General features: G+C 40.2%; 2 protein-coding genes and 1 pseudogene across 3 annotated transcripts; 1 reads left to right on the top strand and 2 right to left on the bottom strand.

Moving 5' to 3' along the window:
- The first annotated feature begins 6,132 nt into the window (after nucleotides 1–6,132).
- Nucleotides 6,133–10,069, top strand: LOC18020607 (inositol-pentakisphosphate 2-kinase). Of its 2 annotated transcripts, none has more exons than XM_024157516.1 (7): nucleotides 6,133–6,434; nucleotides 8,066–8,290; nucleotides 8,405–8,552; nucleotides 8,649–8,689; nucleotides 8,796–8,906; nucleotides 8,984–9,574; nucleotides 9,707–10,069. In XM_024157516.1, the coding sequence occupies exons 1-7, from the start codon at nucleotides 6,402–6,404 to the stop codon at nucleotides 9,854–9,856; spliced, it is 1,299 nt and encodes a 432-aa protein (XP_024013284.1). In that variant the 5' UTR covers nucleotides 6,133–6,401; the 3' UTR covers nucleotides 9,857–10,069. The 2 variants fall into 2 exon arrangements, with proteins under 2 accessions (XP_024013284.1, XP_006403344.1); XM_006403281.2 differs by having other exon boundaries at nucleotides 6,133–6,478.
- A 683-nt stretch (nucleotides 10,070–10,752) lies between these two features.
- Nucleotides 10,753–11,884, bottom strand: LOC18020606 (annotated as a pseudogene).
- Nucleotides 11,885–12,659: 775 nt separating this feature from the next.
- On the bottom strand, nucleotides 12,660–14,314 carry LOC18020605 (splicing factor U2af small subunit B). Its single transcript, XM_006403279.2, has 2 exons — nucleotides 14,097–14,314; nucleotides 12,660–13,790 (listed from the first exon to the last, which is right to left on the bottom strand). The coding sequence occupies exon 2, from the start codon at nucleotides 13,773–13,775 to the stop codon at nucleotides 12,927–12,929; it is 849 nt and encodes a 282-aa protein (XP_006403342.1). The 5' UTR covers nucleotides 13,776–13,790; nucleotides 14,097–14,314; the 3' UTR covers nucleotides 12,660–12,926.
- Nucleotides 14,315–15,148: the final 834 nt, after the last annotated feature.

Below are 15,148 nucleotides of genomic sequence, written 5' to 3'. Positions count from 1 at the left end.
TTTTATGGTTTATTTCTCGCAATCTTTAATCATCGTCGGCCAGTGGTAACCCTGCCATTTTATCTTGATCTCCAGGATCTGACGCTTGAATGATTTCCGCACTCGCCGCTATGGACTTCTTCCATGATTTTCCTTGCTTCAGTTCCTTTGGCGCATGTTAGTACTAGAGCAGAGAAAGCTACTTGTAGACGTTTTCATCCAGAAGAACATTTCTAGCAGTCTGTGCTTTGAGTTTCCGAGCTGCCCATTTTTCTAGTGGTACCACACCGTCGAAGATATACACGCGAATCGATTCCATCCATTTTACAGCACAACCATATTCCGGTTCTGCCAGTGTTTGCAACACTATTGTCATCATTGCATTATTGGGCTTGAGATCAATGTCCATGGGACTAATTAGTTGGACTCCGTTTACTACGTCGATACTTGGGCGTTCAATAAATTCGACTGAAATGATATTTTTCAGATCAGGGTCCGATGTTGAAGCGAGTGCCGCGAGTGCGTCTGCCGAAGTGTTTTCTTCTGAGAAATTCTCATTAGCTCAAAGTCATCGAACTGTTTCTTCCAAATTTTGCACGACCTTCAGGTAAGCCTCCATTCGTCCGTCTCTTGCTTCGTATGCCCGTTGTATCGATTCGCGACCAACTTAGAATCACAGAAAACTTGGATTTTCTGCACTTTGATTTCCAACACGAGTTTCAGGCCTGCGATCAATGCTTCATAATCTGATTCATTGTTAGAGGCATGGAAGTGCAGACGGGAGGATTGCTCCAAAATTTCGCCCGTTGGTGAAGTCAACCGGATGCCGATTCCTGATCCTTGCTTTGACGACAAGCTGTCTACATGTAGCATCCATACATTTTTTGCGGTGGACTCTTCTATAGCCTCGACCGGCAATTCGACTAGGAAATCCAACAATACTTATGATTCGGCAAAAGTCCTGTTGCGGTACTTAATGTCTTACTCTTTAAGCTCTATCGCCATCCTAGCAAGCCTTCTAGATTGGCTCGGGCTGTGTAAGATCGAATGCAAAGGTAACATTGCTAACACCACGATCGAGTATAACTGAAAATGTTGTCTCAACTTTCGAGCCGATATTACCATGGATAGCGGGTCTCGGCATCGGTTAAGGTTTGACTGACATAGAATATGGGTTTATGTTCGTTGCGCTCTCCTCTGATAAGCACTCCACTTACAGCGGTGGTGGGGACGGCGATGTACATCATGTTGATCGCGAGATGGTCTGCTACAGAAAATTTGACGATCTTTGTAACCCATCCGGCTTGGATAGGGATTCCGATGGTTCCCATCGTCATAGTTGTCTCTCCGGAAAATCCGGTTAAGGGTTTAGGAGTGGCAATCACCTTGGAGAGGTCGATTCCCATTTTCTCGAGGGTTTCCCTTAAGATAACGTTCAATGAGCTTCTGGTGTCGATCAATACCCTTGCCACGTCGTGGTCTCTGATTTTCAGTTCGATCACTAACGGGTTGGTGTGCGGCCTATCTATCCCGGCAAAGGAGATTATGGTATTCGGGAAGTCTGTTGGTTTGGTCTAGTTCTCCTTGGCTTCATCCTTTCGTGGATAGGGGTTTATGAAAAACACCGTGTCCTGGTATTACTGGGATCCACCCATTATCATATTGATCATCTGTCTTGGCTTAGGTCGTTCTTTGGTTTCACCACTTTTGTCTCGTTTTGCGTTGTCTCCTTGTCGAGGAGGCTCCATTGCTTCCACCGTACCGCTTAGTTCGGCTCGCTCTTTTGGTTCGGCAGGAGAAAGATCTTTGAGGCTGACTGCATTTTGGAGCTCTCTAGCTAGCTTCCATTTTTGTGGCTAGCTTGGCGCCAAGGGTTCGGCACTGCGCCGTTGAATGCCCATGGGTTTGGTGGTACTCGCAGTATGCTTTATCACCGTAGTTGCTAGAATTCCTTACCCAAGTGTTGCTGCATGGCTCGCCTCTTCCACGGCCAGCGCCTACCTGGTAGTTATGGGCGCCACCGATTCTTGGTTCTTCTGAACTCTCCAGTCTGCATAGTTACATTGTTTGCGGGATTTCCTTTTCTTGTGGGTCGTGTCAGAATCGAGCTCCGGATTGCTGCTTTCGTTGCTTTATACTGCTCGTCCAAGTTCTTCATTTCTTCCTCATTCACCATGAAGTGCGATGATCAATGCAGGACATCCTGGATTGTTTGTGGCGTGTTCAGCGCCATCTCCCGTCGAAACTCAGACTTGTAGGATTGTTTCAGGGCTTCAAAGGCGGACTTGTCACTTCTTCCTTCCACTTTGGACACGGCGGCTTTAAACTTTGCCATGTAATCCCGAAGCGGTTCGTTTGGTCCTTGAGATAACGTCCATAAGTCGGTATCAGAAGTTCTTCGGTCCATGAACATCGAGTAATGCTTTAGGAATAAAGTGGAGAGCTGTTGGAAACTGTTGGTTGAATTGCGTTTTTGCTTTGAGAACCATTCTAAAGAGGCTCCTTTGAGGTTCCACAAACAGCAAGAAGAAACCGGCATCCCTCTCCTACTCGGTTAGATTGGCAGCATTTTTTGTGAAGGCTCGTTCTATTGCTATACAAAAGGCTGGTGATATGTGCTTTTGGATTTGTGGTTCTTTCGTAAAAAGGAATTCTGACCTTTCCCGGCTCGGGAATCCTAGCCTCCGTGATCCTAGCTGTAAACGGCATTTTTTTAGTTTCTTCAAGTATTCGATCAATTTCCGGTGCGGGGCTTATCGCATTATGCACCTGAGATTTTATGACTCGGATCTCGGTGATTGTTCAATCCATAGAGGCTTGGAACTCTTCCATCTTCTGAGCTTGGGCGCGGGTCATTCTCCTTGGTGCGCAAAGTCATCCTTGACCTTCTCTTCTCGGCTCGTCCTCGAACTCTGTTTGCTCGACTCATCGAAGGTTCTCCTTTTCTTTGGTCAAGTTGTTTTCCGGCTCGAATTCCATTAAGCGCTGAGGCGAGTTCATCACGAGTGATCTTTCGAGCCGAGCTGGTTTGCTGCGGACCCGTGTTGTCTTCGCTTTGTTGAGCTTCCACATTGATAATATCAGTATCACCTTCGTCTCTTGGACGTCTAAGACTTCGGCGAAGCGGGGGTGGATTGGTGATATTTGGTCGGGGTACTGTTGGAGTCTGTTCATCGAGGGGATGAAGCATCGGAGGTGCCCTAGGGTTCCTGGCGCCGCCACCAGTTGCTCATGCAGGGGTCAAGAAATCTAAGCGTCTCCTAATTCCGTCCATCGAGTCAGAGATTCTGGCTCTCCAAGTTGGGTGTCGCCTTTCGGTTGCCATCGCATCGAGCCACTCCGTGATTGCCTCGTTTCTCCTATCATGTTCCTCGATCTTCTTCATTAGAGTGGCTAGCATGCTCTTCATCTCATCCTGAGTTTCAGTGGTTGTCGTCGTGTTTGCTGGAGGAGCATCCTTCTCCATGTTGTTGTTGTTGATGTCATGTCCAGGTGTATCGGTCGCCATGTTCCTCAGATCTCTTGACAAATTTTGAGTAAGAAAATTTTGATTATCCACAGTCAGCGCCAAATTATGTGAGCCAAAACTCACACAATCAAAACTTGTAAAAGAACTTAGAGGGATCCAAAATCTCTAGGGGTTTCTCGCAAGAACACAAGATCAAAAGAAGGATTTACTGATGTAAAAGTGTTTAGTCTTATTGCTTAGGGTTGCAAAAAAGTTACATAATGAATCCAATACATCGACTATTTATATTGATCCTATAAACCGCATAGCCAAGAATCTCGAGAGAGATTCCTAGAAAATTTTCTTATCTTCGCATGCGGCCACCGCCTCGACCTTTTGCTTAGGGTTAGGTATCTCGAGAGAATGAGCTTCATTCTTCACGGCTAGGTCCATCCATTGTTTTCCATCCTCCGGCTCGGCCCGTCATTGAGCTCGGCCCAACTTGATTCCTCGAGGGGCACCTTGGCCCAAAATTGAGGTTCGGCTCGGCGCACACATCTTCCAGCACAGCTCGGCCCATATAGCATTTGACTGGACTCGGGCCTCATGTAATGGGCCGCAGCTCGTCGCTCTCCTTCTTCCTGCGGTTCGCTTGAACCAGAATTACAATTTTGATCTGGCTCGGCCATCTTAGACAAATCTCTCATTCGGCTCGGTTCGGTGACAATGAACTTGGGCCCTCTAGGCCCAATTTTCATATTTAGTCATTCTTAAATGTTAAAACTTAATGGAGTGAAAACCGACCTCAACACGGATTACTGGTCCAAAAATTTATCTATTTGAAAGAGATTTTAATTATGTATATATTGCCTTATTCTATTTTGGTCAGTCACTTTTTGTTTGAAGATTAGTTAATCATCATCACTTTTTTCATAACATCAAATGCTACATTACATGCAAAATTACCATTTTCGATGTTGATTTGTTTTTGGTTTTATTTTCTTCCAGACATGACATAACTTTTTGAGATCTCTTCATTATCAGATACATGGATTTCTTTCTTTTCAACGTCTATGGTTTTTTCTAGAGATCCATGTATTAACATCCTTGGTTTCATTATTGCCAATTTCACTACTGTCAATATCTGCTCCTATTTATTTTTGGATGACTTTTATTTTTGGAACCAATATTAGATCTACCATGCTTTAAGCATGTCTTAGACTAGCTAGCAACTTGATTTTATCCTTCTTAGAGATCAATTCTAATCAGAGCATTTACAGCTGATATGTGTGACATAGTAGTCCTACTTGGGTTAGAGAATGTGAGTCTGGCAACTGATTTGCTAAGTTTTGTAAATGAATTATTTTTTAAACTTTTAATTCATAATTTTTAGTCCGAGGATCAAGATAAGAATATGATAATTCATTCCAGCAGATTTCTTTTTCCAGCTGATTATTTCTAATGTTGGAAAGACTGATTTATTAAAATGACAGTCTAATATATATAGTCTTAAATAAATTCCCTATGGATGTCTCTAAAAACTTAAGTATCAATGTTGAATCGAATCCAACATATATTTCTAATCTCTTTTGACGTCCATCTTAGTTCGCTGTAGTGGAGCAATTGGAACATGCACAACACTTCCCAAAACTTTCATATGAGGAATATTTGGTTCTTGACACAAAATCAATTTTGATGGAAAAAAACTTATGATTATTCGTTAGCCTGATGCAAATTAATTCTGCAGCATGTAATATAGCATGTCTACAAGCAAAATTGATAGTTTTGATCTACAAACGTTTACTTAGCGATTCACCTAAACAATTTTGTGTATGAACATGTGCCACTGGATGTTCTAACACTTATCCCAATCAACATGCAATAATTATGTAAGGTCTAGGACATGAATTCACCAACATTTTCTTGGCGAATTGCTCTTAGAGAAAAATCTAGAAATTGTACTTGTAGTCTAATCAATTAAGCAAGTAATCTCGCAAAAGCTAAATTGTGGATCAATAACAATGATATATGTAACCATCTGGTAGATGTGTCAATTATAGCTATGAAATATCTAAAAATTTTACACAATGGGTGAATCAACCCATAAATATCTTTTTATGTCAATTTTTAAAAATTAATCAATTAATTATTTATCTTGGCTGGTAAATAATATGTGATAAACTTGCCAAATAGTCAAGAGCCAATAGCTTAATTGGTAAAGATTTCACGTAAAACCTAGAGATCGTTGGTTCGAATGACTCTTGGAGCAAAATTAATATTACGATTTTTGGCCTAAAACCTCTTAATAATTAAAAAAAAAATTGTCAAATGAACTTGCCACCGGTTGTGTCAAATAATGCGTAAACTTATAGTTTACATTACAATTATTGAAGCGGATGGCCTTAACAATTATGATGTAGAGAAGCGATTAGCCCTCTTTAACGGCCACGACCGTCGATCTGGAATCGAACTTTTCATTTTGAACAAAAGTTATCTAGTAAAAAATATTGTTAAGGTTTCTGTAAAAGTGGTCGGAAAAAAGGTTTCTGTAAAAGTTTTTTGATCCCAAAACCAAAACCAATAAAACAAAGCATAAGAGAGAACACGTGGAGCTTACGTTCTCCACGTGTATTCTATAGTCAGAGAAAAAGGAACAAATACGCTTCTATCTATCACAGGGTCAGCTTCCATTTGACTCTGCCAAAACCAAATACTCAGAAAGAAAGAGAGAGACGAAAGAAAAGAACAAAAAGCCCCAAGACTTGATGTAGTCCACAACGCTAAAATCTCGACCTCAAAGAGAGAAAGTTCCCTTTTTGATCTTTTTCTCTTCACCTAACTCTTCATTTTCAGTTCTCGATTCTGAAATTACATAAGTTTTAGTTTCCTGCCTCGATTTGAGCGATCTCTATCATTATATTTGTTCTGATTGGTTGTGAAATCGAAGAATCTGCAATGATTTTGGAGGAGAAGGATGCATCCGATTGGATTTACAGAGGCGAAGGAGGTGCCAATCTCGTCCTTGCTTACACTGGATCATCTCCCCTTTTTGTTAGTTTCTTCTTCTTCTTCTATCTTCCTGAAGCAAATTTGACTTTTTTTTCTGTATATTTTTGTGCAGATTCTATTTTAGTGGCCCTTTTGTTCTATTAGGTTCAAAGTTTAACGGTCATAATCATGTATAAATGGAGAGACTTTGGTGTAGGGGAACTGCGAAAATGTGTAAAATGCTCTCAGCTTGATTAGTGTCTCAACAGAAAGGCAATATTTTTAATAGTAAAGTTTTCTGGACTAGATTGATTTGGTTTGTTTCACGTTGATAAAGATTGTGATTCCTACAGTGAAACTATTTGTTTAGATTATTGTGGAACGATTTTTTATTCTAATATTCATGGAGCAATCTTGACGAAATTTGACTCTTTTCTGCTATATGAGTTTTGTAAAAATTCTATTTTAGTGGACCTCTTCCTTTATGAGGTTAAAAGTTGAAGGATTATAATCATGTAGAAATGGATAGACTTTGGTGTTGGGGAACTGTGAAAATGTTTAAAATGCTCTCAGCTTGATTAGTGTCTCAACAGAAAGGCATTATTTTGAAAAGTAAAGTTTTCTGGACTAGATTGATTTGGTTTGTTTCACGTTGATAAAGATTGTTATTCCTACAGTGAAACTATTTGTTTAGATTCTTGTGGAACGATTTTTTTATTCTAATCTTCCTGGAGCAATCTTGACGAAATTTGACTCTTTTCTGCTATATGAGTTTTGTACAAATTCTATTTTAGCGGCCCTTTTCTTCAATGAGGTTAAAAGTTGAAGAATCATAATCATGTATAAATGGAGAGACTTTGGTGTAGACGAACTGTGAAAATGTGTATAGTGTTCTCTGCTTGATTAATGTCTCAAAAGAATTACATTATTTCAAATAGTAAAGTGTTCTGGACTGGATTGATTTGGTTTGCTTCATTTTGGTAAAGATTATTAGTTTCTGCTTCCTCTTCTATCTTCCTGAAGCAAATTTGACCTTATTCTGTTACATGAGTTTTGTGCAGATTATATTTTAGTGCCCCTTTCCTTCTATTAGGTACAACGATGAAGAATCATAATCATGTATAAATGGAGAGACTTTAGTGTAGAGGAGCTGTGAAAATGTTCTCAGCTTGATTAGTGTCTCAAAAGAATGACATTATTTCCAATAGTATAATGTTCTGGACTGGATTGAAATGGTTTGTTTCACTTGGTAAAGATTTGTTATTCTTTATGAAACTATTGGTTTAGATTTTTGTGGACTGATCTTTTATTCTAATCTTTCTGTAGCAATCTTGACGTAACTTGACTTTTTCATCTATATGAGTTTTGTACAGATTCTATTTTAGTGGCCCTTTTCTTCTATTAGGTCCAAAGATGAAGAATCATATATCATGTATAAATGGAGAGACTTTAGTGTAGTGGAACTGTGAAAATGTTCTCAGATTGATTAGTGTCGCAAAAGAGTTACATTATTTCAAATAGGAAAGTATTGTGGACTGGATTGGATTGATTTGTTTCACTATGTTAAAGATTGTCATTCTTGCAGTGAATATATTGGTTTGGATTGTTGTGGACCGATCTCTTATTTCTAATCTCTGAACTGTCCATTAGGTGGGTAAAGTGATTCGTATACAAAAGGCTCCGAAGAACGATAAAGCAAACAAGAGCGTGATTGTGAGTGCGAATGGCGTCGTTTCTGTTTTGACAAGCGATGAGCAACTTCTCTGGAGGGATAACAAGGAGCTCATTTCGTCTACAAACAAGGAAGTTCTTGAACAAAGATATGTTAAGCATGTGATCATCCCACTCATGGGTCCTAAACATGTAGACGCAGGAGTAAGTAACATCATTCATATGTTCTTGTACTCCTTCAATGCCGATGAGGCTTAGACGCTTAGTATAGAGTATCGTGATTGGGACATTTTTCCTGTTTTTTTTTTTTTTTGGCAGGTACGTGTTTCTGTGTCCAAGGAGTTTCTCCAAGCGGTTGATAAGAAAGTAACTAAGCAGCGTCCACCATGGCGTGTTAATGCAGCAAATGTTGATACCAGTCATGATTCTGCCCTTATTTTGAATGATCATTCACTTTTCCCTCAAGGTAGCCATTATCATCAAGAAACCGGATATCTTAAGAGTTCCGTTTGAGCTATGATCATAAATTAGTCATAACTATCTGGTGTTTGCTCTATGGCAGGGATTTCTAGTGGTGGAGACTGCTTTAGTGTTGAAATAAAGGTATTTTCTTTAAAAATTCCACATATTTAGTTGTTTTTCTTTATATTACGGTCCTTGTATTACTCATCCTTGACCAAAATGCGATGTCCTTGATTCCATGAAGTAGCCCAAATGCGGATTTCTTCCAACCTCAAGGTTCCTAAGTGAAGAAAACATGCTCAAAACAAGCGTAAGCCGTTTCAAAATGCACCAAATCTTGAAGTTAGAATATAATGAGGTAAAAGCAAATCACTGTAGCTTAAAATCTTGATGGAACTTGATGAAAAGTCTTATGAGTATGTCACTATTCCGCAGATATCTGAAGTAAGCGGATATGATCCTCTTGATCTGTTTTCTGGATCCAAAGACAGAGTTTCAGAAGCTATAAAAGCCTTGTATTCGATTCCCCAGAATAATTTCCGCGTATTCTTGAATGGTTCTCTCATATTAGGGGGATCTGGTGAAAGTACAGGGAGAACCAGCCCTGAGATCGCGTACACCTTTGAGGATGCACTTAAAGGCTTCATTCAATCAGATGATGGTCTTAGGACAAAATGCTTTCTAGAGATAGTATCTGATGCTGTCTACAGCTCAGGTGTACTCGATAAGCTTCTTGAAGTTCAGAAGCTAGATAAGTTAGACATTGAAGGAGCAATTCATTCTTACTACAATGTAATCAACCAGCCCTGTCCTCTATGTAAAGAAATTGGACCGTCGGAGAAGTACGCTTCTCTACATGCTTTACCTTTAGATGAAAACTTGAAGATCGTGAAGGAGTATATGATAGCTGCAACTGCCAAGGACTGTAGTCTTATGATCAGTTTTCAATCGAGGAACGCTTTGGATTCAACACCTTCTTGTGATGCTGTCTGTCTTAATTCGACCAGTCAAACGTTTGATTACAAGGTATGTAACATTCATACACATTCTTGTTTCTTGGTCTCTCTTCTAAATGGTGGGAAATATCTGCTAAGATCATTGGTTCAAGAACCACAAATTTGTTTTTTGTTTGATATATTTGGATTGGGAAATTTGTAGGTACACTTCATTGATCTAAGCCTGAAACCACTAAAGAGAATGGAGGCATACTACAAACTGGATAAGAAGATAATTAGTTTCTACACTCGGAAGCAGAAGGTTAAAAACGGAGAAGAACAATTCAGCGATCCAAAACCTTCCAATAGCTAAGTCATTGATTGTCCCAACACCACTTGCAAAACATAAACAGAGTAAACCCAAAAGTGTTCATTTCTTAATGTATCGTATTGTTTATTCTTAATTCAAATTGTTAGGTTTACTAACAAAAGTATGACTCCCTCGAAAATCATGTTTATTGTGAGAGATGTATAATCCTTAATCTTGACAAGTTTCTTCTGTTTTACCCTCTCTTAATCTTGATAGGTTAAGAGAACGTTTTTTAGACATACGTTCGAGATTCTTTATATAACTTTTATATCTAGTACAAGTTAGTGTTTGTTTTTCCGTAGGATCTATAGTATGTATATAAGCTAAAACCATAGAATACTCATTCCTAATAAATAACATTCATTTGATTCCCATAATCTTACATTTAACATCAAGTAAGTATCAATCATTTCATACTTGGAGATGTCTAACACGCAGAAGAATCAAACTGATAACAGTAACTACTTGGATTAATATCCCAACGATCTTTCCTTCAAGCTAAGAACCGAACCTCCCAAATCTGTGGCCTTCCAACCTTCTCCGAAACTTGGCATCCATCTTATATCGCTCAACCTAACCATTTGCACTCATCTTGTATCGCCTAACCTAATCCTTCGCGCATCGTTAGGAATATTTTTGACACAAAGCACCGGTACCCCAATCGCAAGGTCACTTTGAGGGCATCTTCCCACACCAAACACAAAGCCCACACCTACTGGTCTAGGTCCACCTTTTTTTGAACCTCGCTCTGATACCAATTGTTGGGCTTTTTAAGCCCATGTCCAACTCCCTATTTAATATGATATTGTCCGTTTTGGATCCAAGTAGCAAAGTCCGCACGGATTTGATTTTAGATGCTTTCCCAAAAATTCTCATACTAATCTGTTGGACATCTTGGTCTAAAATTCCGATGTACGACTTGGATTGATATCCCAATAATCAGCGTAAAGCTCCAACCCTACGAAGTAGTTGGCTTCCTTGAGTGCCATGAGAGAGTAGGACGTCTTCAGGGTTTGCGCACTGTCAAATTGGGCATTTTTTTCAGCTATGGCCATGTGAAATCCAAAACACATAGCTACGTTTCCAGCATTCCGGGTGCACTATTGTTTGATCCAGACCACAACCTTCCCCCTAGTGTCCAAACTCCTAAGGTAGATAGGCACATTGTTGATGGTCACCACTTTTTTCGATCTCCAAACTGGAAAATTCTCCAAATAGGCCAGCATTTCATGAAGTGTCTCCCAATTATGATCACCTCTGAAATTCTTAAAGAAAGGCAACACAGTTTCCAAAAGGGTTCTGTAGAATTTCGCTTTCCTAACTTCCGCCTCAAGGAAGGGGAGCGACGCCGCAGCGCTGCTAACACCTGCCTCAACAAGAAGCTGCTTAACAGTGTTACTACTAGCCATCTTTTTCTTATATCTTCACTGGGTGTCCAGCCTTCTGCCACACAGCGTCCCTTTGGGCATCCACATCCTCCATCCACCACCGGGATAATTGGTCACAACCAGCACATACTTGCTTCTCCACGACGGTGAATGCCTTCTTAGACTGGGAATAATAATGGTGGGAGGTGTGAACAGAGAGTATCCCTGTGGAGGAATCATTCCAAGTGAAAGGAGACGCAGCTTGGATATCACCATCTTTTTCAATATCAGATAAGTTCAGAGGTTTGGACAGTTCCTCTTTCTACTTTGAGTCAACGTCGTCTTTGATCATTATGGCATCGCCGTCATCGCCCACCACCAGCTTCGAATTGTCCATTTCTTCAGGATAGAGGTGGCAGGCGACTATGCCATACTGTACAGTGGACATAGCCCTGGCCACCCCAATGGCAATACCCTTCTTGCGCCTCAAGGTAGGGTTGACACCAGTTTCAGGATGGATGGTCATCCTTGCAATCTCTTGCCTTATGAAGTCATACGTCTTCTTGATCACTACCTCAAGGTTAAGACATTCTATTGGGGACCAGTGCCATGTCCTGCTTATGTTGTCCTCACCACCAATCTCTTGCCTCACTCGGGTTCCCATTCCTGATGTTGAAGCCAGTAAGGCGGGTGTTAGGACCCAAATCTTCTATGACGATCACGATCCCTTTCACCTTTGGTTCTATGGTCTCCATAATTTTGGAAGCTTAATCTCAAAACTCAATGTAAAACATGATACAAAAGATCGACCGTAACTTTTATGGGAGATTGGATTAATCTACAAAAGGGAGAGGGTGTAGTTACCAAGTCTCGAATTAATGGAAGTATCTGGGCGGTTTATCCTTAATCGATGCAGTTTGAAAGAATTGTGTCTTAAGACAACATTTACACCATTGGGATATGTATTCAAACTCATGCGGTCTTGCTTCTTGGGGAAGCGCAAAGGTTTCTGTGTTAGAGGTAGTAGGAATCTCATTAAATGTTAGACTAAACCCCTTGGATCATTACTGTGCTCTCGTTACGGCTAGATCTTGATTCTTCACACGGTTGTTAGTTTTGTTCTTAATATGTATTCTGGCTCAAACTTAAGAGAAATCCAACTTTAGTCTTGAGACTTTCTCTCTCATTGATGAGAAGAACATGACTCTGGTATTAGTTATGATATTGAACTCAAACAAACGGTTCTTATGACCTCAAAACCAGACAAGCTATATGAGATTTGTTATTTCGCCATGTTATCCAAAATCAAACATGAAAAGAAGACATCAAGATTGATAGAACTGCCCATAAACTATGTTTCTCATCCCACAATCCACGAAAAAATTCTGCAAGCATCCCTCTTTTCTCTAGAAAATATGCTATATTAAAACTTGTAAGAGATATTTAAAGGGACAATCATGAAAAACAACCAGCAAAGGATCATAGTTCATTACCACAATAGTTTATAAGAAAAACTAAACTCAACATTTTCCACACGAACTAGTTTCTAAACGAAATCTACAAGAAAAAGTAAATCCACCTCACATCATCTAAGAAGCCTCATGCAACTCAAATTTTTCAAGTTCCACAAAAAGAACACCAAATGAATAATCCATTACGAGGTTTTACCGATTCCTGAACCAACCAGCAAACGAAGAGAAAAAACCTTAAACTCCCTCATCTCGTTCTCGGTTCCATTGCTCAATTCTTGCCCTCCTTTCCTCGCTGCCTTCTCTCACAACCGGGCTTCTGCTCCGTTTCGGGCTTCCATGTCTCCTCCTTCCATTACCGTCCCGGTCATGCCTCTCTGACCTGTCACTGCTCCGTTTCCCATTTCCATGGCGGTCGCGGTCCCTATGATCTCCTCTATCCCGCTCACGCTCTCTCTTGCGTCGAGGGCTTATACTCCTGCTCCGGCTTCTGCTTCTGCTTCCCCGGCGGTACGACCGACGATACCTCCCAAATAATTTCCTTCTAAGCTCCCTCGAAATCTGCTTCACGTGCATGAAATTACAGTACCCGCCTCGGTTACAGTTGTCTTCCTCGTACTGCCTGCACGTAGCTTCCCGGAAATCCGTTACAGGAGAGAAATCAGCAATTATAGGACGACCTGAATAGAATCTCCCTTGCAGAGCCTGCAACGCAGCAGCTGCCTGATCCTCTTCCTTAAACAGGACATACACATTGCCGATCATGTGATCAGCAAGATTGTCACAAACATTGAGGCTCTCCACTTCACCAAACTTGTCGAGCTCTTCAAATATGTCTTCGTAGAAATCCTCAAAGTGGTCTTGGATCTTGCTCGGGTCCAAAGGCTGGCCCTGAGGGTCAACACCGGGTGTTATCATGTCTGGTCTCTGGTACATGTTTGAGAGTAGGAGCGTCGGGGAGATGGTGGGACGGTTATGTAGCCGTGAGCACCGGTCACCGTGACGGCAAGCACCGATCTTAAAGTAAAAAGGACAATTCACTCTGTCCTTTTCAGTACCAAAGATTGAAGCCAAGTGTTCAGCCATGGCTTAAATGTTCACCTACATATAACAAAGTGAAACACAAATTGTTCATCTACGCTCAACAAAATGTAAATCAGGTTATGATAAAATCAAAACATAAGTAAGGATAATCACAAGAAAAGTCGCTAACAGCAAGAGATTGAATCTAGAGATTTCTCGAAATTTCAGAATCAGAGGGCTTAGAGAGAGACGAGATCCTATAATCAAAGCGAGAGGAAGCGAAATAGCAAAGACAATCAAATCGATGAATCGAACCAGACTCGTGACTAATTCCAAATCATCCAAGTAATAGAAAACTACCTAAGACGGAAGAAATTAGCGCACCTGAAACGGAGACAGAGATTGATCAGCGTATGAGAGTACCGAAGTGGAGAGAAGCTATTTTCGTGAAAGGACTCGCCGACGAGGAGCTGCCGTTTCCGATCGCGATCTAGGGTTAGGTTAATTATACGTTTACGCGACTCGCGTGAGCCCGAGTGAGAGTGGTCTAAAAAGACAATGAGATATTAATAAGGGTCGATTTGCAAATAGAGCTTCACTAGACCCCTCAACTATTCAACTTATTTTTTTATTTATTTATTTTATTAAACTTCCAACATGTGCAGGTATAGCTTGGGCTTTATATAATACGAATAGCCAGAAAGTAATGCATGGAAGCTCATCAATTGCCCAGTACCAACTCGGTAGCAGCTGAATCACAGGCATTACTAATGGCTGTTAAGGAAATCAACAAACTAGCATATAAAGAGGTTTTGTTTGTTGGAGATAATAACCTTCTGTTTCAGAGTATCAATGGATTGCTAAAGTCGAAGCAAAAGACCGGATGGTATGTAATCTTGATATCTAATTGTATGTTAAGGATATTGTTAAGGGAGGATTACTACACTAACCTTAGAAAATATCTATATTACTTGTTTGGCGCACTTTTTTTTTTTACAAAACTAACTTAGCATACCCAAAACACACTTTTCGCCTTTGTTGAAAAAAATCTAATTACAAAAATGCCATTACTTTTTTAATGCCACGTAGGCAGATTATAGCGCTGAAAATTTGATAAGTCTACCAGGCTTTGACGGTAGACTTATCAAATTTTGGTCAACGCAAAAATTTTGTCGGTAGAGTTATTAGGTCGATGGTAGATTTATTCGAGAGTTAGTAGAGTTTACAAATGTTGGTAGACTTATCTTGATAGAGTTTTGACGATGAGAGGTAGATTTATTATGTTTCGGTAGATTTGTTGTTATGAATGACAGACTTGTCAAACGTGTTGGTAGACTTGTTAAAGAAAGTGTTGACTTTCTCGCATAGTTGACTTTCTCGGTAGATTTATTGACAATGAGGTAGATTTATTTTCTGAGTTGGTAGACTTATGTCCT

The sequence above is a fragment of the Eutrema salsugineum genome, unplaced genomic scaffold (genome assembly GCF_000478725.1).
Source record: "Eutrema salsugineum unplaced genomic scaffold, Eutsalg1_0 scaffold_17, whole genome shotgun sequence".
NCBI classification, from domain to species: Eukaryota; Viridiplantae; Streptophyta; class Magnoliopsida; order Brassicales; family Brassicaceae; genus Eutrema; species Eutrema salsugineum.
The sequence above is the reverse complement of the archived record's forward strand: the minus strand, read 5'-3'. Positions and strand labels throughout refer to the sequence as shown.

Excerpts from the sequence above, each read along its gene's own strand:
- LOC18020605 (XM_006403279.2), bottom strand. The coding sequence starts at position 13,775 with ATGGCTGAACACTTGGCTTCAATCTTTGGTACTGAAAAGGACAGAGTG.
- LOC18020607 (XM_006403281.2), top strand. The coding sequence starts at position 6,383 with ATGATTTTGGAGGAGAAGGATGCATCCGATTGGATTTACAGAGGCGAA. Across the intron at positions 8,553-8,648 it reads TCATTCACTTTTCCCTCAAG|GGATTTCTAGTGGTGGAGAC; the intron begins GTAGCCATTATC and ends GCTCTATGGCAG. Across the intron at positions 8,690-8,795 it reads GCTTTAGTGTTGAAATAAAG|CCCAAATGCGGATTTCTTCC; the intron begins GTATTTTCTTTA and ends TCCATGAAGTAG.